This window comes from Pipistrellus hanaki, assembly GCF_964339955.1.
Source record: "Pipistrellus hanaki genome assembly, chromosome: 11".
Lineage (NCBI taxonomy): Eukaryota > Metazoa > Chordata > Mammalia > Chiroptera > Vespertilionidae > Pipistrellus > Pipistrellus hanaki.
Window position 1 is genome coordinate 15,107,720 of NC_140513.1, and position 22,875 is coordinate 15,130,594.

At 45.6% G+C, this 22,875-nt stretch overlaps 1 protein-coding gene across 2 annotated transcripts in view; it reads right to left on the reverse strand.

Moving 5' to 3' along the window:
* Window positions 1-8,610: 8,610 nt before the first annotated feature.
* The window catches only part of SNX30 (sorting nexin family member 30), a 76,219-nt gene continuing 61,954 nt past the window's right edge, over window positions 8,611-22,875 (reverse strand). Inside the window, exons 7-9 of one of the 2 annotated variants that reach the window (XM_084899236.1) lie at window positions 21,932-22,018; window positions 13,530-13,682; window positions 8,611-9,400 (exon numbers count right to left, since the gene is read on the reverse strand). In XM_084899236.1, the coding sequence (XP_084755362.1) occupies window positions 9,341-9,400; window positions 13,530-13,682; window positions 21,932-22,018 (300 nt within the window). In that variant the 3' untranslated portion in view covers window positions 8,611-9,340. The remainder of the gene's footprint in view (window positions 9,401-13,529; window positions 13,683-21,931; window positions 22,019-22,875) is intronic. The other variant, XM_084899237.1, reaches the window with a different exon arrangement.

Consider the following 22,875-nt stretch of genomic DNA (forward strand, 5'->3'; position numbering starts at 1 on the left):
AGTTGTTTTTTTTTTTTATTGTGGCCTTGTTAGCTGTGGACTCTCAGGAAAGATTCCGAGCTCTGGCGCATGGCTTTGGCATAGTTTTGTTGTCAATGTTCTTGTTTTTAAGAAGCAATTTTCAAGGGCTTTTCTTAAACAGAATATTGAATTGAATACTTTCAGTCAACAATACTTCCCAAAGTGAGTGACGTGAAGGGAGGGGGAGAGGAAATATAGGAAGAGCCATTTTATTTTAAGGTACTTTTATTGCCTATTTTATTTACACATATAAAAGCACACTTGCCTCCAGGTAAAATCAACATTCATAGTAAGTATGTGACTCAGTCTTTCCCAGATCAGAGTCCCTCTGTAACCACAGACACGACATTCCTATACTGGGGTGAAACTTAGAGCTAGAGAACGCACTTACCTTGCCCAGCATCTGGGCTCAGAAGCTTTGTATCTCTGATCCTTTGCAGGGACGGAACAAAACTTTTTGGCACATCTACTGAGGTCCTGACACCATGCTAAATGCTGTGATATAGCGAGAATATGACTGTTCCTGCCCCAACGGAGTGTACTATCCTAACAGAGTGTATTTCCAACAAAAATCAGTTTCACTCTAGAGAAACAGGGCTAGCTGTTGGAAGGTCTTAAGCAGGAATACGAAATGCTTCCCTTCGCATCTCCAAAAGAGCCCTCTGGCAGCACCGAGGATGAATCGATAGGAGAAGGACTGAGCAAGATTTTTAGAAAGGAGACAAGCAGAGAGACCCTTGCAGTAGGGTCTCCATCCTCATAGCTTCTTAGGCTGAGGATGGAGAAAAGTAGATGGACTTGAAGAAATATTTGGAAGTGACAGGTCAACAGGAGGTGGTGATAGATGGACTGTAGAGGGTGAGATAAATGGAGGCAAGAATGATTCAGATTTGAGTTTCAGGCAACTAGAAAGAAAGGAGAGCCCCTCACTGAGACAAGCAACATAAACACAGAAAGTGGGATGGGAAAGGTGAGTTCAAGGCCATGGTCCCACCTAAACTCTCACCAATATGCTCATTCCTCTTGACCCTTTGCCTCCTACCCCAGTTGTGAATGATTCCCCCAACCTGAATGAATCTAATCATTGGCTTCTTCATTCCTGCTCCTGAAAACCTTGAACATCTAGAACAATCTCCTTATTTGTCCACATTGATCCTGCCATGCACTGTGGGGTTTAACCTGAGTAGGGCTCTCAAAGCCCTAGTAGTGGCTCCTTTTCAACCCCACCTGTCACTAGAGGAACAGTTTCCAAGTTTTTCTATTCTCCCCAGGTCATTGCTTCTTCAGATGTTCTAACCCAGGGGTTCTCAGAGTGTAGTTCCCGGGCCAGCAGCATCAGCAATCCCTGGAAACCTGTTAAAATGCCAATGCTTGGGCCCCATCAGAATCAAACTCTACGGGTGGGGCCCAACAATGCAGTTTTCACAAGGCTTTATGCTTAAAAATCAGGGTTCTAATCTGTGATCCTGACTTTTTTCCCTTAAAATCTGTCCTTGAGTCCCCCTCCTCCTCTCCCTGCATCCTGAAGTCTTGAGTCCCTCAAATTCGTGTCCTTGGTTCTCTTCCCAAGCAATCTAGTTTACTTCCATGAACTCCAGAACTCTCTTTCTATAATCCAGTCAACACCTCCACTTGGATCTCCTCAAACATAAATCCAAACCAAATTCCGCTTCTCCCACCCTATCCTCTAATATCTTTTATATTCTCTTTCTGATTGATTTCACAGTTCACCTCCCAGCTCCTAGGCTGGAGGTCTCCAAGTCATCTCTGGCCCCTTCTCTCACAACAGAAATCTCTTCAGTCAGCTAGCTCCCTTTCTATCACTTCTTGCCACTTTTGCAATCTATTCCCATCGAATTTTCCACATACTATTTCCACCGTTCTTTTAAAAGAAACCAGTTGAAAAGGTATTAACCCCCCCCCAAGTCCCCCACAAAAAGGTATACCCCACTTCTTAATTTTCAATGACAAAGCATCCAGAAAGGATGGTCATGGGAATATCCTTAATATCTAAGTTGGCCATATTTAAACAAGTTCTAGAAAGAGTCTTCCCATAAGGTCTATCTATAATGGGTGCCCAGCAGACACTAGATGCTTTGTGTACATTATGCTAGTCCAATCAGCAACCCTTCAGGAGAGGCATGCCTTCATTCACAAATCACAACACTGGCAATCCAAGGCCTAGCTCCTGAGGGCACCAGCCTGGCCCCCGGAAGTGTGTGGAGCCTGCAAGCCTCTCTGCTCTTCTAGCCTGGTGCAGTCAGCCCGGCTGGTGTCCACAGCAAGTCTGTCTAGCTCAGCCATGGCTCTCATCAGATCTTCATTATATCTACTTTTCCTTGGACAATGTCATATCCTTGTCTTCATTTCAACGATTAGATAGATTTATTGCTCAAAAATTCTCACTCTGTTCATGTTTCCTACAAGCAGAATTTCCTGGCTGAGAGAGAAAATTTTCCCAATTGGTCATTTGAGGAGGTAAAATCAGGTTGATTCAGTCCATGCCCAGGTCATTATCGAGGAGTAACTAAGATGTGCTTCTGGTCTGAATGCTCAAACTGAATTTCATGATACAAACTACATGCAGAAATAAATGATATTCTATATATTAAAAAAAAATCACAACCACACTGTGGTGAGAGTTCGAAGATTTGGCTTGCCTAAAGAAAGCTACATAGCAATTTAATGCCAAATCTCTCTCCCCGCCCACCTTGCTGCCTCATTTTGTATGGCTACATTACATTAATGACATCTACTATCAGTAAGCCAAATTTAACACCCGTTTAAGTCCACTTCCGGGTGATTGTCTTCGTTAGGAAAGCTTAACCTAGCTTTCTGGCCTCTAGTTTGCAACACACTGTAACACTGATGAACTGCAGACATTTCTTCTTTCCTTGTGGATTTTTAAATGACATCCAAGCAGTCAAAAAGAAATCCGGAAATGACTGCCCTGTCCCAGAAGGTGATGCTGTGCTTTGCTATGGATGGCGTAGGAGGAAGTCCTTCCTGTAACTCCGGGGCTGGCTGCCAGCCTCCCGCCAATCCTGGTTTCATACATAGTTTCATACGTTGTGACACTACAGACACAAGGTAGTTTCTTCATCTCCCCAAGCCAGTGCCAACTTGTGAATGCAGGAGACAGTAAATTGAGGATAAGTCTATAAAGAAGTGAAGAATAAAAACTGGTCAATTATATTTTGTTGCTGTCGCTCTATATATCCTGGTTTTTGCAGGCAAGCTTTAGAGAAACAGAAAAAAAGAGAGACATGCATGTTTTTGCTTATAAAGGGGTACAAATGAGAGCAAGACTCAAGGTAAAGAAAGCATCTTTTATAGATTTATTGGTCCATTACTTTAATTGAGGTAAAGAAACCTTGGAAATTTACAGGCTAACAGTTTATCAAGCAATACAAATTCTCTTGTTTACCTCAAAATGTAATACTAATCCCATGGTAAACAATGGACAGAATTTTTTATACACAAACATATGGGAAAAAAAGTGGACAAACCTCGTGCCAACATAAAAAATGCAACAAAAGGCCTTTTTTTCTTTTTCTTTTTACAATCTCTGGATTCCACAACAGGGGAAAAAGGTGACATTCCTTTTAAGACTTGGTGCCTTCATGACACAAAAACTTTGATCTGTAAAGAAATCACTTTCTCATCAACACACATTCTTGAATACATTTTTTTTTTTTTTTTTATTCACAGCTTTTGATTTGGCTTAATGGCAGCATGGAGAGAGAACACATTTACACAGAGGACTTGATCAACACCTCAGAAGTGTTTTTTGTTTGTTTGTTTGTTTTTTGTTTTTTCCTTTAAAAAAATTAAATGTAAATAATGACTTCTAAACATAGGAAAAATGGTCCATAATTTGGACATGACCTAAGCAAAGGGTTGTTTTTGTTTGTTTTTTTGTTTTGTCTTTTTCAACAGTTAAAATACAAGTAGAAAGTCTGCTGGCAGTTTATGTCATGGGAATACTATCAGGTATACATCGTTTCCCCACACATTCCCAACTCATAGACCTCAAGGGAGCAGGCACACAGAAGTACAGCGGACAGGGCGTCTGCTGGCCGGACCCGAACCTCAGGGTGAGCAGGTGAATGGGTGGGCTGTTCAGAGCCGCTGACTTGTTAGCCGGTGAAGGCCCAGCTGGCACGGGCACCATTTCGACATACTGAGTCACGTTTTTTGTTTACAATCTACTTTCACCGCTCCATTTCCACCCCGAGGAGAAAGCTTCCCCCCTTCTTCTTCCCAGTGTGTGGCTGGAGGGCTGGCCTGGAACGGTGAACCAGCCTGTCAAACAGGGGTGATGACAGCTGTTGCCTGCTCTCACCCGACCCGCTGGGAACCAGAACCCTCCAGTGAGAGCATAGCACGTACAACACTCGGTCACTGATTTTCATTGAAAAAGCCCTACTAAAACTGACTAAATGATGTGAGTCGACAATATGTTTTCTGTTTTTGGCATTTCCCCCTGTGGAGCATTTCATCCTGAAATGCACTGATATGGGGGCCCCTGCAGAACCTCTTAAAAAGCTGCTCTGCAGAACCTTTAATAGTGTCATAATCTGTAGGTTCTTTGCTGATGCCATTTTCCCTCTACAATCAAAAGTGTGCCGAAAGGCACTGAGTTCGCCTTTCAGACTCTAAAACAAAAAGGTCTTGTGGTCCCTGTGTTTCCTCACATTATCAAAAACATCATTTGGCAATAGCAATACTTACTTAGCTTTCTCCTCCCAAAAAGGCAGCCCTAATTATGAACCCTACTTTCTTATTTGTTTCTTTAAGAGGACCGAGGACGGACTATGTTAGACTTCTTGTATTTAAGCTGAACAGCTAATTACATTTCTAAAAAATTCTTTGTTTAAAAATCCAGAATCTAAAAAACACCCATTGAAGAATAAGGCATTTTAACAGGTGATGACAAATTCTCAAAAAGTAGAGTCAGGCTTTTAACAGTATGTGGGCGTTTTAAAAAGTCTGGATTGGTTTATTTTCAAGTGCTAAGTACACAGAATGTTTTTGTATGAGATACAGAATCTTACTGGTTTGTTAAAGTTATTTTTTCCAAGCCCTTATTTACAGGCTCTCTATAGTGGTAAAAACTATTTGGATAACGCGTTTTTCTGCCACACAGAAGGGATCCGACAGCTGTACCCAGAAAGCATTTCAAATACATACGATTAAGAAAGAACAGTCAAACCCCCTGTAACAAAGTCCCTCCCCACCTTTTCGAATGTAGCCAGCCCTGTGCCTGCTCTAACCCGTGCAGCTATGGGAAGACCAGACATCCCTCAGACAGAAAGCTAACCACCTACTGGCTAGATTGACCAAAAACCGGGTTTCTGGTTTAGTCGTCCTGAGGACTTTTGAAAGTAAGAGGCAAACCCCCGTTCCCAACATCATTTTGTCAACGGAGATGACCAAAGCGGTGTTACCCCAGCCTCATAATTAGAGTAACCAGTTTCCGCAGACCTTTAGAGTAGGCGTCTAGGAAGGCGGGGTCCAGCATGGTACGCCCGCCCTGACCACAGGCATCCCATTTGCTCAGCAGAAGCACCTTTTAGCTCAGCCAGAGCGGAGCCCAGCTCTGACCCATCCCAAGACTCAAACAGATGAGGCCAACATAGGCCCAGGAGGTGGCTCTGGACCTCGCTGTCCCTCCCGTCTCACCCGTCAGGACACAGGACAGAGAACGACTGCTCTGCAATCCCATGAATGGTATCAAAAAAGCCACTGGTGCCCACGGTTTCAATGCTCCCAATCTCAGGGTTAAGTCACACAAACTCTGGGTTTCTCAGACTGATGCCGTCCGAGAGAGAAACTCTACTTGGCTGACTGCCGCGGGGCCATCACGCCCCCCTCTAAAGCAGAGCTTCCGGTGGTTCTGCCACCAAAGGCGGCCTCCCAGGAAATGAGCAGCAAGTGTGCATGGACGGCGACAGAGAAAACGCTCATCAACAACATGCAGACCACGCTCCGGGGTGGCTGAAATTTGGCATGAAGACAAGCTTATGGTACATTCCCCAGGATCCCAGCGTGGTGCCGGGTTGTGTTAGTTCAACTAAAGAAAGGTGTCTGGTGGGTTCCAGGAGCCGCGCAGTGAAATACAAGCCAATCAATCGCCTCCCAAATCGCACTTATCTGAGCTCACCGGGAATCATCATTAAGCCTTACTACAGGAGAAAGCCCCTCCTCCATCAGGGGCAGTGGTTCCTTGCAGAGTAGCCTAGGATCTTCTTGTAGGCCCAGCTCATGATAAGGAAGAGCAATGTCTGCATCAGCTGCCACCTTATCTTCAGCACCACCTGCTCTTCAAAATCCGCTCAGTTTCTAGGAACCCTCTCTTCTGCCTTGGCCTGGATTTTTGTTTGATCTGATAAATGAAACCTGTTGTATCCCAGACCTGGGGGCAGTGGACGGGATGACTGTGCATCCCACTGCCATGTGCTTTCAAGCCTCACCACCTGCCCATGTCTGCCCGCCCGAGGTAAGGCGCAGCTGCAAGCAAAAATCTCCTGGAAAATAAATACAAGATAGGAGGCGGTGCTCTCAGCACCACGGCTTTGTGGAGACGAGGAGGATGGGGCGACGAAGCCTCGATGAGGCAGTCTTTGGCACAGAAGTCTCTGGATCACACATCTCTCCTAGGGGATCAACCACCTTTGTGCTGACCGAGATGAAGAGGTGACGGCTTGGGCCTGCTGACCCTCAGGGGAGCCCCGGGAGGACTGGAGAGCCTCCCTCACTGCCTACTGTCCCGTTCCTTCTGGCCCTGCCTCCTCACCTTAAGATGCCGGCCTAGGCCATTCTCCAAGGAAGCCTGTACTAGACACAGCTTTCCCCAGATCTGCTACCAGTAGACAGAAGGCAGTCTGCCGTGTTTCAGCTTTTGCTGGTGTCTTGCAGCACAGGAACATCACATGGGGGCCAAAGAGGGGAAGACAAAACCCCAAGATGCCCAAACCCTTTCAGAGCTAGTCTTTCACCTCCAGAAATGTTCAGAGATGACTGCAGACCCTACTCCCTTCCCCAAATGTCCCACTGGTGAACCTAGCAGAAGACCGTCTAGTTTTCCTGTTAACTCCTGCCATCGTTCTGAGTATTCATTACACTGGGCAATATTTTAAAAGCACACATTCCATAAGGCAAGGCTTCACACATTCCCAAAGATGAGTGTTCTCTGCTGGGCCAGTCTAGTGTCCTCTATCAAATACCAATAGAGAGCCATCAACCCACCCTGATTCTACCAGCAAGCGGTCAGGCTGGACCCGGGCACCCATACCCACATCAACGTGATGGTTTAGAGGTAGAATGTAGCACTGAATCACCCCTCGGGGTAGATGGACTGTTCTTATCCATCTACTTCAATGAATCATTTCTAATCGTACCAAACTGAAAATTCACATCAGAGGATTTGAGCATAGCACAAACAGGGTCTAACAGTGCAGTGAAGTACCCATTGATATAAAAATTAAAATTTAAACCGCGAACTTGTTCAAACATGATGAAACAGAACCAACTGCCTCGACGGCATCACAGCGTGGCTGACACCGGGTCAGCTCTGCCGTCGGGAGGGGAGTGACTTCCACGTGCTGCGCGCTGGCTGGCGGCATCTGCAGGTCACCTTCCACGGGCAGCGCTGTCTCCGCCCAGCTGCTTCATTAAAAAATGAGAAAACTGCCGAAACCGGTTTGGCTCAGTGGTAGAGCTTCGGTCTGTGGACTGAAAGGTCCCAGGTTCAATTCTGGTCAGGGGCATGTACATTAGTTGCGGGCACATCCCCAGTAGGGGGTGTGCAAGAGGCAGCTGGTCGATGTTTCTCTCTCATCGACGTTTCTAGTTCTCTACCTCTCTCCCTTCCTATATATAATAAAATATATTTAAAAAAAAAAAAGAGAGAGAAAACTACCACGTATTTAATTAAGGCTCAGATTTATCGTTTTATAAGGATGAGCCACAGAAGAAAGAACACAAACGTGACATGTCGCTTCCTTTCAGGAGAAGAAAAAACCTAGTTGGAAGATCTTTTTTGCCCCCCCCCCACACACACCTGCTTGTTTGATATTGATTTTAAAAGTAAACCTGGTAATGGTTTGGAATAAAGACTAGATGCAGCCAGCGGGCTCCAGGAACTTGGCTACAAACTGACCTTAGCTCAACCAGAAGCAGAGTCTGCTGCCGCTGGAGTCATAGTGCAGGTTCGACCGGGGACTGACTTTCCTCCTGCTTGGAAAAAGGAGGGGTTAAAGCACTTCCTGTAGGACACTCACACGGAGTTTGCAGAATCTCCACTGTGTTATAACCACACACCAGCCCCTCGCCAACACGTTGCCCGAGCACTCGGTGGACGTAATAGGAAACATTAAACGAGGACTTTTTGGTGAGGTGAAGGCAATTGCACAAAGCAGACGTGGGAGGCGGGGCTTGGTATCTGCCCCATAAACTCAACAACAGGGGAAGCTACTTCGAGACTATAGCTACTCCCCCACAGGCCTACTCTCTACTTGGATGACATTTCACAAACAAAACAACAACATGGGAGGATGTCACAGAGAAAAATGCACCTTTTTCCCCCCATTTTACACAAAAACAGTTTCCAATCTTCCGCATTTCTAGTGTCAGAAACAAGTTTGGGGAGCCCTGTCCTCCAGCTCCCTGAGGCATCGCGTAAGGACAAGGACGCTGGCTGGCTGGCTCTAGTTCGGGTGCATGTAGACACTGATTTAAATGGCCCCACGGGAACCAGAAACCATCAAACGGGCACCACTCATCACGAGGCCACTGTACATTAAGGATCTTCCAGGGAGGTGCCAACACCTCCTGCCAGGCTGGAACATGTCGCTGCCCACAGAGGTCAGTCCAGAGCTTGTGTGTCCATGAGAAGCAAGAACGGCCTCCTGTTTGTACCTTCTTCACATCCCTGAAAAGCGGGGCCCGGGTTCTCTTCCGCAACAGGCAGCTCCGCTGCCCCAGAACAGGAAACTGTGACAAGATGTCAGAGTGTCAACTGAGGATGTCTGGTCCCTCACTTTCGAATCTTCGTAGTGTTCCGTGTCATAGGTTCCTTCACAGCACGGAGGTCTGCGGCTTTTGCTGAGAGATGACGATAGCCTTACGCCTCCGCCAGGGAATAAATACTAAGTGAAAACAACTGTCAGACCAAGGCAGGTGGGGGAAAGGAAAGAAATACATGAGAGATGTTTCTGTGGTTGCTTGCTGTGCCTGCTCTCTGGCACAGCAGGGACATTCCGGGATGGTGTGTGTGCCCTGTGTAGGTAGAAGAGCCTCCGTCCCCAGAAGGAACTCACTTGGCCTCTTGCTTCTCCTGTAGAAGTGGAATAATCGACTCCCACGCCATGAGGCACTGAAAGAACAACACGGGGCACGGAGTATCAGCATCGGGTTTCAGATTTCGGGGTCAGCTTCTTAGTTCTGCTCTAATCCTGCCGATCCTGCTGGGTGACCTTGTCTAATGATGCCCACATGCGTTATCCATAACTATTAGCAAGGGAGGAGGTAACAGGTGCTGGTTTTGAATATTTCACCCCCATTTTCTATGAAAGATACACAGCGTCTGTACAAGGTCGCAATGCACTGTCCATACTTAACGCTCACATCCGGTGAGTGGAAATGGAGTCACTGAAAGAAATTTCTTCCCTTCAAAAAGCAGAGAAGAGACCAGGCTGCAAACCCTTGATGAGGCCCTAGGTTCTCAGCCAGGATGGGGACATGGCTCCAGGTATGGGTGGTGCCTGCATAAGGCTGTAAGTCACACTGAAATGAGTCAGCCACCCGGCTCCGAGGGGGCGGAAACCCGCTCTTCCTCACCAGCCTCACTTTTGCTTGTTTGGTGGCTCCAGGAGCTCCCAACTAGGACAATGGTGGGAGGGAACTCTGTATTTATTGTTTCATTGTGTCCAAACACTGCCATGTATTTTACATTCACTATCAGTAGTCCTCATAACACACACACACACACACACACACACACACACACTTTATAGATGAGGAAAATGAAACCCAGGAGGTTAAGTAACTTGCCCAAGACACACTGCTAGTAAATGGCAGAGCTCATGACTCCAAAACAAGAGTTCTTCTGGGAGGGAAACCAAGATGGCGGCATATGTAAACACCTAAACTGCTGCCTTACATAACAATTTCAGAACTACAACTAAAAGACAAAACAGACATCATTCAGAACCACAGGAAGGCTGGCTGAGTGGAAATTCTATTACTAGAAGGAAAGAGAAAAGCACACTGAGACTCAGAGGAGCTACAGAAGGTAGAGGTATGGAGACACGCGCATAAAGAGGGCGGGCAACTGAGTATGCCGCTGGCTTTCTCAATTGGGAGGGAAACAAAAGCTCTTGACTGCGCTGAACTCCAGTTCTGGGTGAGACTCTGGGGACCCAGACTCATATGGGGAGAAACTGGACTGTCTGGCAGTGGGCAAAACTCAAGAGTGCTTTCTCTCAGAGGTGCTTGCAGCGATTATTGAGTGACACTGAGACCCAGGGGCCTCTTAGGGAAGGGCTGACAGGAAGCCAAGACTGTCTGCTCAGCCCTGAGACTCCTCCCCATCCTAGCTGAGCACAGAGGCTTTTTGAGTCTTCTCTCATAAGGGTGTCTCCAGCACAGAAGTTCTCCCAGAGTAGACACAGCTGATTCTCACAGCCAATTGACCTGTAGGTCAATTCCTCCTAGTGATTCCAACAACAATCAAGACTTAACTACAACAAGACTGTGCACACAGCCCACAGAGGAGTGCACCAAGACTGTGCATACAGCCCACAGAGGACCTGGGAAGGCTGAGCCACTGGTCCCTATAGGACACCTAGCACACAAAGCCACTCTATCAACTCAGGAAAGCAGCCAAAATGCAGAGACAAATAAACAGATCACAAATGAAAGAAATGGAGGAAAGCAAATAATTGGATATACAGTTGAAAACCATGGTTATAAGGTTTTTCAAGAATTTTCTAGAAAAGGCTAATACATTTAGTGAGACCTTCAAGGATATGAAAAAGGACCAACTAGGAATTAAGCATACACTGACTAAAATAAAAAATAATATACAGAGATCTAACAGCAGACAAGAGGATCTCAAGAATCAAGTCAAAGATTTGAAATACAAAGAAGCAAAAAAACACCCAACTGGAAAAGCAAAAAGCAAAAAGAATTTAAAAATATGAAGATAATGTAAGGAGCCTCTGGGACAACTTCAAGTGTACCAAAATCTGAATTATGGGGGTCTCAGAAGAAGAGAGAGAGGAAGATATTGAAAACCTATTTGAAAAAATAATGACTGAAAACTTACCCCACCTGATGAAAGAAATAGACTTATAAGTCCAGGAAGTGCAGAGAACCCCAAACAAAAGGAATCCAAAGAGGACCACACCAAGACACTTCATAATTAAAATGCCAAGAGCAAAAGACAAAGAGAGAATATTAAAAGCGGCAAGAGAAAAAACAGTTAGTTACCTACAAGGAAGCACCCATACGACTGTCAGCAGATTTCTTCACAGAAACAATGCAGGCCAGACAGAAGTGGCAAGAAATATTCAAAGTGATGAATAGCAAGAACCTACAACCAAGATTACTCTACTCTTCAAAGTTATCATTCAGAATGGAAGGTCAGATAAAGAGCTTCACAGATAAGAAAAAGCTAAAGGAGTTTATCACCACCAAAGCAGTATTATATGAAATGTTGAAAGTTATTCATTAAGAAGGAGAGAAGAAGAAGAAAAAGGTAAAGATAAAAATTATGAACAACAAATACATACCTATCAACAAATGAATCTAAAAACAAGTGAATAAGAAATCTGATGAGCAGAATAAACTGGTGCATATAATAGTATCAGGGGCATAGAAAGGGAGTGGACGGACAATTCTCGGGGTGAGGGAGAAGGGATTTGAGGGTGCAAAAAGAGACTGGACAAAAATCATACACCTACGGATGGGAACAGTGGTGGGATAAGGGCAGAGTGTGGGGTGGAAAACGGGTGGTGGGGAGCTATGGGGGGAAAAAAGAGGAACAATTGTAATAATCTGAACAATAAGGATTTATTAAATTTTTTTTAAAAGAGTTCTTCTGACTATACCAATCCCCCTGCATCCCAGGTCCAAACTACTTGGGCACGCTCCTCTAAGACCACCCTACTCAGCAGAACTGATTTTCCCTTTGACAAGTCTTTTGCAAAGAGGGACAGGCAGGGGAATCACACAAGGCCTTTCTTAGAAGCAGGAATTTGTGCTGAGTTATTTGGGGATGGATTCAGAGGAGATGGGAGGAAAGAGGCATCCTTAGGCCAAGAGCAGGGAAAGCACTCCCCGCTACTCTTTCTTGGTGACTCTGAGGTTGGAGAAGAAGCCGGACACTGAGCTTACTTTCAAAACCAGAGACCAGGGCGAGGTCCAAGGCTCTCTCCCTTAAGGATCCTTCTATGTCAGGGATAGATCCAAGGTTACACCAATTTTCCTTTTGATCCTCCAATGATTAAGCTTTTTCCGACCTTGCATATGTTGCACATGTTGTTCCCTTTGCCTGGAATACTTACTCCCCAAATCCTTGTCTCTGAGAATCAGATTAAATGCAATTTCCTTAGTTTGGCCTTTCCTGCCCACTCCACTTGCCTCTTCCTATCCCTAATCTGAATTATGCCCCTAGTACTTTCTCCCAGTTTCCTGTTCTTTCCCTCACTCTGCAGTGGTGGAATTATTGTACCAATGCATATCCTCCACCAGACTGAGGGCTCCTTAATGGCAGGAGTCCTGCTGTTTTGCTTATTAATGTGCCACCCACCCCTGCACACAGCAGATACACAGAAAGCATTTGTTAAATGTATGTAGGAGCCAAGATGAGATCTCAAGACAGTGACCCTATTTGTGATAGAAGGGAATTCATGAAAAAAGCTGTTTTTAATTGTATTCCCTTATAATTCTACATACCTTTTTTTTTAAAGGTATTTAAAGTCTGTTTTAAAACAAAATAAAACAGTATTTTGATAAGGGGTCTACAGGCTTCAGCAAATGACCAAAGGGATCCATGGCACAATGGAAGTGAGGAACCCCTAGAGACAGAACCACAGCAGGTGATTCCTTTAAGCTGTAACCCCAAAGCCTCCATTAAAATAACCCCCAAACCACATTAATGTAGCCCCAAACCTCCACTGATTGGGGGCATCCCTGCGCTCAAGGCCTGACTGATTCTGGGAAGCGTGGAGCTGCCGGGGCCCAGGGGCACGGAAGAGAAAACCACTTCCATCTGCCAAGACTGCAACTGAAATCCGGTGGGGGTTCTGCTCCCCAAATCAGCACCATACCATGCACAGCTGGGCACAGACACGCAGGGGTTGCTAAGAATAAAGTAAAATAGGGAAGGAGCTGGAACTGGCAAGATCCCTAATTCTGGGCTTGACGGCCCTCCAGAAAGGCTCTGCCTAGGGAAATACTTCCTCAATGAGAGGGCTGTGGTCCTTCGGCGTGCCCCTTACCTTCTCATAATATTGGATGTTCTTGTCAGCCATTCCCATGAGCAGCTGCCGGAAGTCCTGCCTCTTGTTGTTCTGCCACCTCTCCATGTCGGCTTTCAGGTCAGCATTGAAGCACTCCATCCGGTCCTGGCATTTCTCAACGTCCGCGGGCACCTGAAGGGCGATGCAGAAGTGGGTGTAACTGGTCTCTCAGGCCCCAAACTTCTCTGCTCACACATTTGTGAAGGGCCAAATCACTACATTAAAATGCCATAAACACACTCTCTCCTCTGGAGGCATTTACCTGAAGCAGGGCCCATTGTTTCAGGTCTAAGAAGAAACTCTGAGAAACAATCCTGACCCAAATCTTCAAACCCATCCAAGCATAAGGGACTTGTGGGAAACACCCACCCCATTTACAAACAGAAAGAAGAAACACTGTAATTAGAGCAATATATCTTTGGTTCCTTTTTAACAAAATGTAAAAATGTGTGTAAAAATTGCAAATAGCTAGCAGGATTTGGTATTGCACTGAGAGTTTTCCATGTCCAATAATGGAACTAGAAAAGGTTCTCCCATATCAAGTGAACTATTCCATTAGTTCTCATGCTTGACAATGTCTATCCTCATTAATCAGAGAATTAATTGCTATAATATTACTGTTGGCCAGCTCCCTCTTTTGAAACCCACATTACATATAATCTGGAGACTTGTCTACGCTCCCCAAGATAATAGATTACCAAAAAAAAAAAGTTAAAGTTAGGCAATTCTGGGGAAGTAAGAGAAAAATTATGCATACATGTCAAACGAATATGAGGTACAAATTCAAGTTTTTCTAAAAGAAGACTTTCTCAAAATGGAACAAAATCTGAATTTTACAACTTTTATTTTGCTTTGGTGAGTTTTGTCCATCCTACATATCTAGACAGAGAATCCAATATTATGAAAAGGTAACAGGAAATTATTACACTGCTTGCCAAAACACAAAGCTAGATTATCTCCTAACTCAACAGCTCCACTGGGCCCTGATGGTGGTCAGGGGTTCAGGGTGCCCAAAGTTGTATCCACGCCCACCTGCCAAAAGCTTCCTGACAACAAATAAGACCTTATACATTTTGTGTGCCGGGTCCTGTGAACCCCAGTGTCTCTAAACTGTGGGTCATCTTCAGGGTCAATCTTTACCAACCAAGGGATTTTTATACTCAGGCCTTACGGGCAAGGAGCCAACTCAGAAACAGCAATAATGGTGAGGCCAATCCTGAGGGAGCTGGGCACTTTCAGGGCTTCTACAAGTGCGCAGGGCACTGGCCATCTGCCACCCAGACCACTTGGAGATGGCTGCAGCACACAGGAGCAGGGAAAGGAAAGCAGCCTTAGGTGAGGGGATCTGAGAGTGTGCGGCATGGAAATGAAACCTGGGTGAGACAAGGAAGAGTTGGAGAGAAAGAGACAGCAAGGCATCCTAGGCAACTCAAAAGGAAAGAACTTTGCTCTTTAGAGGGGGAAAAGGAGCCTTCCTCAAAGCACGGAAGCTTCTGGAATTACAAACAAACTTGACTTTTTCTTCTGGTGCCATGCCTGAAGTCACCCTTACCTTTCCCTGCAGACTCACCCATTATTGTTGGCCACCTCAGGGAAAACTGAAACAAAACAAGAGTGTCCTGACTTAGCTGCACCAGAGCCATTCCCCCATAAATGTCCAGTCAACCGGCCCCATGGACACCCCGGGGGCCAGGCTCTCTGGCCAGGCCTCAGCTCCCTGCAGGCACAGTCCACTTCCCTTATTCCTCTCGTGGGCACTGCTCATTTCAGCATGTGGGTGAGTGAGTGCATGGGAGCAACTTCCTGTTTGCTTAGCAAAACTACCTCAGCAAAGAGGAAAAGTAAAGCTCTGAAAAGAGAACCTCGTGGGGCACAGGGAGAAGAGGAAGGCTCAGCTCTCTGACTCAGAGGAGTTCCTTCACAGCAAAGGGGAGTGGAAGCTCTAGTTGACCCACAAAAAGTCAAGAGCCTTGGACTGCAGCTCTGGAGTTTATGATCGCCCCAGCCTGGCTTTGGGAAGTATTTTTAGTTCATCATTCTCACAACATACTCCCCAGCTGGCAGTGAGGAATATGAAAGTGGTTAGGTCTCCACAGGCAAACTTGTCTCAAGTTGCCTACAATCTACCTGGGAAGATGCTCTCTCTGCACTCAGAGCCCTGTGATGAGCAAAATGTAAGGCGGAACTGGAAAGCGAGTCCAACTGGGATGAGGGATCAGGCTTCCTTGAAGACATTCCACTGAGGCCACTCTTCAGAGAAGTGTGACCATTAGGGAGAGGGCACTCTAGAGTGACAAGCGGTGCAAATGACAGAAGTGAGACAGCACCTAGACCTACCTTGGAACAGCTCACAGGCCACAGTGCCCACAAAGGCACAGAGATAGAACCCCAGCTGGTGAGATTGGTGGGGGCAGGGCATAAGCCTGGGGCTCTTCTTGAAGGCCAGGTTTTCTGGGGTCCATTTCCCTCATGCCCCCTTTTTTTTGAAAATAGAAAGCCTTGTGCTTCCTCCAACTGTATTGTCAGTTATGGGCCAAATTTCCAGAGTCAAATACGACATCTACCACTTGTTAGATGGGCAACTTTGGGCTTCTCTATGCCTCAACTTCTTTTTCTGGATAATATTCTCCACCTAACAAGGTTGTTTTGAGGTTAGATGAGATAGAATGTATAAAACAATTGGTGCCTGGCATATATTAAACACTCAATAAATGTTTGCTTACTCTGGTCAATATCAACATTATAATTGAAGTTCATAGAAGATAATCTCTCATTTGCATAGTTCCTTAGGTCAGAATATTTTATTGAGCTGTATTCCATGTCTTATAAAAAATGTACTTTTTTTGTTTTCCAAATATAAACTATTATAATATAAGCAAATATAGTCTTTCAAACTCCATGTCACTCTTCACCCTTGCTACCCAACCCAAGATTTCTCCAGAGATTAGAGATGAGTCAACACCAAACCCTACTGTCATAGATCATCCTTGGCACCCTGGAACCGGGGCAGTGGCTGTAAGTCCAGGAGGGAGGGGATAGTTTAGACCAACCGGTGCAGACAGAACTGACAGACTTGGCAGACAACTGCACGTGAGATATAAGATACAGGAAGTCAGAGAAGATCCTGAAGTTTCTTTCTAGTCTGGGTGACTAGGGTAGCAATAGTCCATTGTAGGGCTCAGGATAAAGGTCAGGACCACACACCAGATAAAGGCAGTAGCTGCAGCCACAGGAAGACTGAGTCCTGCCCTCCATAAGAAGGGGATGAAACAACTTAACAACAACAATAACCTGATTTTAAAAAGAGCAAAGGACTTGAACAGACATTTCTCCAAAGAAGGCACACAATGGCTAATAAGCACATGAAACAATCTTCCACATCATTAATCACTAGAAAAATGCAAATCAAAAACATGAGACCACTTCACACCCATTAGCATAGTTATTATTTAAAACACACACACATACACACACACACACACACACACAGAAAATAAAAAGTGTTGTTGAGAATATAGATATTGGAGCCTTTGGGCACTGTTAGTGGGAATGAAAAATGGCACAATCATGGAAAAAGTGTGACAGTTCCTCAACAACAACAAAAAATAATTATAATATGATACAACAATTCTACTTATGGGTATATACCAAAAAAAACTGAAAGGGTCTCAAAGATATATATTGAACACCCACGTTCATAGCAACGTTATTCACAATAGCCAAAAGGTGGAAGCATCTCAAGTGCCCATCCATAGATGAGTGAATAAGCAGAATGTGGTGTATACATACAATGGAATATTATTCAGCCTTAAGAATGAAAAAAAAAATGTTTTTATCCTTACTCGAGGATATGTTTATTGATTTTAGAGAGAGAGGTAAGGAGAGAGAAAAAAATATGGATATAAGAGAGAAACATCAATGGTTGCCTCCCATACACATCCAACCGCAAGCTAGGTATACGCCCTGACCGGGAATTGAACCAGAAATCTTTTGATGTACAGGACGACACTCCAACCAACTGGGCCACAGGCCAGGGCAAGGAAGGACATTTTGACACATGCTACAACATGAATGAACCTTAAGGACATTATGTTATATGAAATAAGCAATCACAAAAGAACAAATACTGTCTGATTTATATGAGGTACCTAGAGCAGTCAAATTCATAGGGTCAGAAAGTAGAATGGTGGTTCCCAGGGACCAGAGGACAGAGGAACATGCAGAGTTGTTGTTTAGTGGGGGAAGAATTTCCAGTCTCAAAGATGAGAAGAGTTCTAGAGATTGGTTGCACAGCAATGTGAATTTACTTAACACATTTGAACTGTGCTCTTAAAAATGGTTAAGATGATAAATCTTACGTTATGTGTATTTTTCCATGATTTAAAATTTTTAATATATGAGGGAATAGAAGAGGAGTCTGAGGAAGAAAGGGTCGATGGGTAGAACTCATGGAGAAGCCTACATTTATAGGGCTAATAAAGGAACCAGAAAAGGTTATTAGGAAAGATGGGCACAGAAGCAGGAAGTGAGTCAGAGAGAACAGAGCCCTAGAAACACAGGAATGGACAGAGGGGTTAGAAGAGGGGTAGGGGAGGGTTTAAAAAGAATAAGAGGAACTGGGGTGAGCAGCCTGAAGTGACTAGCTCCTGACGTTTTCCAACTTCATCAAGAGGAGGGCCGCTAGCATCAGATGCTCAGGATCACATTCTTCTCATTTTTGTTTCTTTTAGGACAGTGTTTTTGTGACAATCAGTTCACTGACCAGAAACATCCAGCATTCCTTTTTATCGCAATGTTTTAATTTTCTGACTGAGGTATTGTTAGAGTTGTGCTATCTTGTGTCTGAAGGATACTGAGGTGGCAATATCCAATGCTAACGATTGGGCGCTGCTTATCCCAAGACACCAAGAAAAAAAAAAATCACCAGATTAGACCTCAAAAGGTGGCAAGAAAAACTTCTAAATAGAGAACAAGACTGCTTTTTATTATCAGGTTCCTTATCGCTCATGAGAACATCCACTACAGAATATGGGTTATTGAAGTGATGAGAGAAGGGTCATGTGGGGCTAAAGCATTTGTGTGTGTTGGAAAGCAGGTGGTAATGTAAGTTCACACAACATTCACTTTTAAATGTATGACTGAGTCCTTCCCTTGTACCTGGATTTCTAGGCCCTGATATAAATCCCTACCCAGTGTCCTTCTTGGAGGAAGGCTGCAGATGTCATATTGTCTGCTCCCACGATGACGGTAGATTGAAAAGTCCCCAGAGGTTGTATAAAGCAGACATGATCCCAAAACCTGGGGGAGAGGGGACACATGGCTACCATGGGACAGGTGCCAGGACCGATGTCAGAAGCAATTCGAGATGGGAATCTTCTCGGCCGCATGCTGCCAGGTGAAAGGCCGGGCAGAGCTATATGCATACATATAAACAGATTGATTTCATAGAGGAAGGGAAAGGAAGAGGGAGAGAGAGATACAAATATCAACGATGAGAGAGAATCATTGATCGGCTGCCTCCTGCACACCCCCCATGGGGATCAAGACTACAACTTGGACATGTGCCCTTGACCGGAATCGAACCCGGGACCCTTAAGTCTGCAGCTCAATGCTCTATCCACTGAGCCAAAAAAACGGATATGACTTTTTTTTTTTTAATTAAAGGAGAAAAAGAAACAAACTTCAGAGAATGGCAGGTGAGGAGAGCAAAGAAAGGGCACAGGTGAGTCAAGAGCAGATACACTGAGAACAGAGGAGCCTCAGACCACCTGATCATGGCTGAAAGGAGTGAGCAGACACAGAGATGGAAGACTCAGGAGAAGGTCCACGTTCTTTCTCTCCCTCAGTCCTTCTAGCACTCATCTGTACATGCTTACAAAAGCCAGGACCCTCCTCCCCAAACACTGCTGGGAGCCCGAGCCGTAGGAATAAAGGGCTCCGACTCTGGAGGAAGACACATCTGAGGGCCAATTCCTGCTCCACCACTTATTAGCTTTGGCACACGCGCTATGTATGTAATTCCCTTGAGTCCTGGATCTTCATCTGTAAGATGAGAACAACCACACCCACAGGGGCTGAGGCAGGAATTACACAAGATAAGGGAGGTGACAGAGCCTGCCTTCTCTGGCTGAGGTGACCTCTGCCTCATTATTCTGGCTTTCGAACCCAGGCTGAGATCAAGGCTGCTGCGGGGAGAACTGGGAAACTGCAGGCCTGTCTGTCCTCACTTGGCAGAAGTGCCTGGAAACAAGGACACTCACTTAACTAACTACCAGGTTTGCAGAAGCTCCAGACCAGCATCTCCTCACTCCCATCTGCCACCTCAGAGCTGGAGTTCTTGCTCCTGGCACATCTGCGCTCACCCAGAAGGTTGACCATTCTGTACTCCTAAGAGCTTTGTCCACCGCCTTGGTGAGGTCTGTCCAAGTGGCCCCAAGTTCTCACTACTTGTGCTAAACCTGAGAAGCAACAGCTCAGTCCCTCCTGTTTTCTGCACACACCCCACTTCCCGGGGTCACTCCGTCTCACCTCCACACTGACACGGCCATTCCCAAAGCTCCGACACCTGGTAATACCCAATTCAAGGCCACCAACGGGTCAGGGCCTAAAAGAGCACCCCCTGCTCCCTTTTACCTTTAGAAGACAAATGTGAGAGGTTTTTTTTGTTTGTTTGTTTGTTTTTTTAACTCAGCCTGAAAGCTGATGCTTTCTTTTTTTTAATTTATTTTTTTATTTTGATTGATTTTGTACAGAGAGAAAGGGAGAGAAACATCAATGAGAGAGAGTCATCGACATGCCCGCAACCAAGATACATGCCCTTGACCGGGATTGAACCCGGGACCTTTCAGTCCCCAAGCCGACGCTCTATCCATTGAGCCAAACCGGTTTTGGCAACAAATGTGAGGTTTTTATAAAGCCTTTTCTCTTGGCATCCCTTCTTCGTTCTTTTATAAACTGGCCACACTTGACAATATCAGCATGGAAAAGTCAAATGCAGAATAAACTGCACGTTTTCTCTGTGGCCTGCCCTCATGATCACATTAGGGTAGGTGTGCTTCCAGCCCCATTTTAAATGCAATTCCCGCCCCTCTTTGTTTCCAGCAGTAGCTTTGGTATCGTCCTTGGCTTGTAAGGAGGGTCAGACTCGCAGGTTCACACACGCCTGTGGTTCTGACAGATCCAGCCCAAGGCAGCGGCTACAACTAAGAACCCGTAATTTCTCCAAATTAAAAATTAAGATGAGAAAGCCAAGTATACGCCATCCAAAGCCCCACACTCCATCTGCCTGAGAACAAACCACTGCAGAGTCTGCTGAGTTTCCCCAACCTAAACACAGAGCAAAACTTTACGTTCTCAGACACTAACGTTTTCCCTCCCTGCAGAGGCCTCCCCGCAGCGGGGCCACAGGGCTCCCTCCTTCATCCTGCGGACATCCACTCCCGCGCGAAATTCGCAGTGAAGGTCACAGAGGCCCACGAGGCCATTTCCTTCTTCTGGGTGATGGGAAAGTGGCCAGATTTTGCTACTAGTTGTGGCTTCACAAAAATCAACTTCCTCAGTCTTCAGAGCAACTTTTCAAGATTTCACTTCAAAACAGGAAGCCCTAGCCCCTCTCAGGTCTTCTCAGACCTGGACCCTCCCCCAGGAAAACTCCCCATCGTTCCTCTCCTTCCCTCATCCCTGTGATGGGCCTGCGAACAATCTTACTCCCTCTATAACTTACTTACGGCAGAACTCATGGAGACCTGGGGTAAAGTCAGCCCTGACCCACTTCCTGGTATCTCAACTTTCATCTCACCAACAGGAGCTCTAGAGAGTGAAGCTCAAAACCACACAAAGCAGCCTGGTTGGTGTAGCTCAGCGGTTGAGCATCAACCCAAGAACCAAGAGGCTGCCGGTTCAATTCCCGGTCAGGGCACATGCCCGGTTGCAGGCTCGATCCCCGTGGGAGGGGCATGCAGGAGACAGCTAATTGATGATGTTTCTGTCTCTCCCTTCCTCTCTAAGAAAATCAATAAAAACACATTAAAAAAAAAACACAATACATAACACATGTCCTGTCCAGTTTGGCTCAGTGGATAGAGTGTCAGCCTGCAGACTGATTTCTGGTCAAGGGCACATGCCTGGGTTGCAGGCTCATCGCCATTAGAAGGCGTGCAGGAGACAGCTAGTCAATGATTCTCTCCCATCATTGATGCTTCAATCTCTCCCTCCCTCTCCCTTCTTCTCTGAAATCAATAAAAATATATTTAAAAACATATAAAACATATGTTTTAAAATGTATAAAACAAAGCACAGCAAAAGCTTTGGCCATTCACTGGGCTCCAGCAGGGATTTCAGGGTGCAGCCTGAGTACCCGCCCTCCCCGGGGGCTCCCTGACCTTGGGGCGGTCCTCCTTTCTCAGAGCCACGGCTTCCAGTTTGGCTTCATACTCCGCTTGCACTTGGTCCCTCTTCTTCAACACGCTCTGTGGGAGGCAGAAAGGGGAAGCATGTCACACGGGGTTCACAACAGGGCCTGCAAACCCCACGGACTGTGTCCTCACCCCATTCCTCCCAAACCATGGCCCCCAGACCCAGCCATGTGCTCCTAGGATAGCTTGGCTGTGCATGACAGGTGGCATGGACTCTGGAGGAGGCAGGGTTTTTGTTGTTGTAAACTTGTTTACTAGTATTCATTCAAGCAAACGTTTTCCAACTGAGAAAGAGAGAGGGCAAAGCTGGTACAAAAGGCCTTCTATGACATGAGCTTGGGTGAGAGAGAGAGGAAACACTTATCCCCAAACCAATTCCAGGAGGAAATAATAACAATGTATAGAAACATTTTTTTACTATATTTGAATAAAATACATTTTTATCCATAATTTTCAAACTGACTTTCCACTTTAAGGAGAGAAGGGGAACCATTATTATCCATAATTTTCAACTGATTTTCCAATTTAAGGAGAGGAGAACCATTCTGAGAGATAGCTCTCTAGTGAGATAACTCAGCCCGTCTCTGAAAGTGACAGGATTCCGGAGAAGGGCAGGTGGAGTGACCAGTGCCCACCCATCGCCATGGTGAGGAGAGGACTCTCGGCTGAGAGAATGGCGCTGTGCAGAAATGTGGAGTGTGGCAGGTGACAATGTTCGATGTTCTCTGAAATGTTCATGGAGAAGTCTAAGCCAAGAGAGTTGATCGCTGGCAGGCTGATTTGCTCACTGATCCATTAGCTACTTACTTACATGTCCTCCAGGCTAGGCCAGGTATACAAAGAGCCAGAGGCCCAGTCCCTACCTGAGGGGTTCCAGAGCGGGGAGAGGTGCAGACGCAGGTGCTTGATGA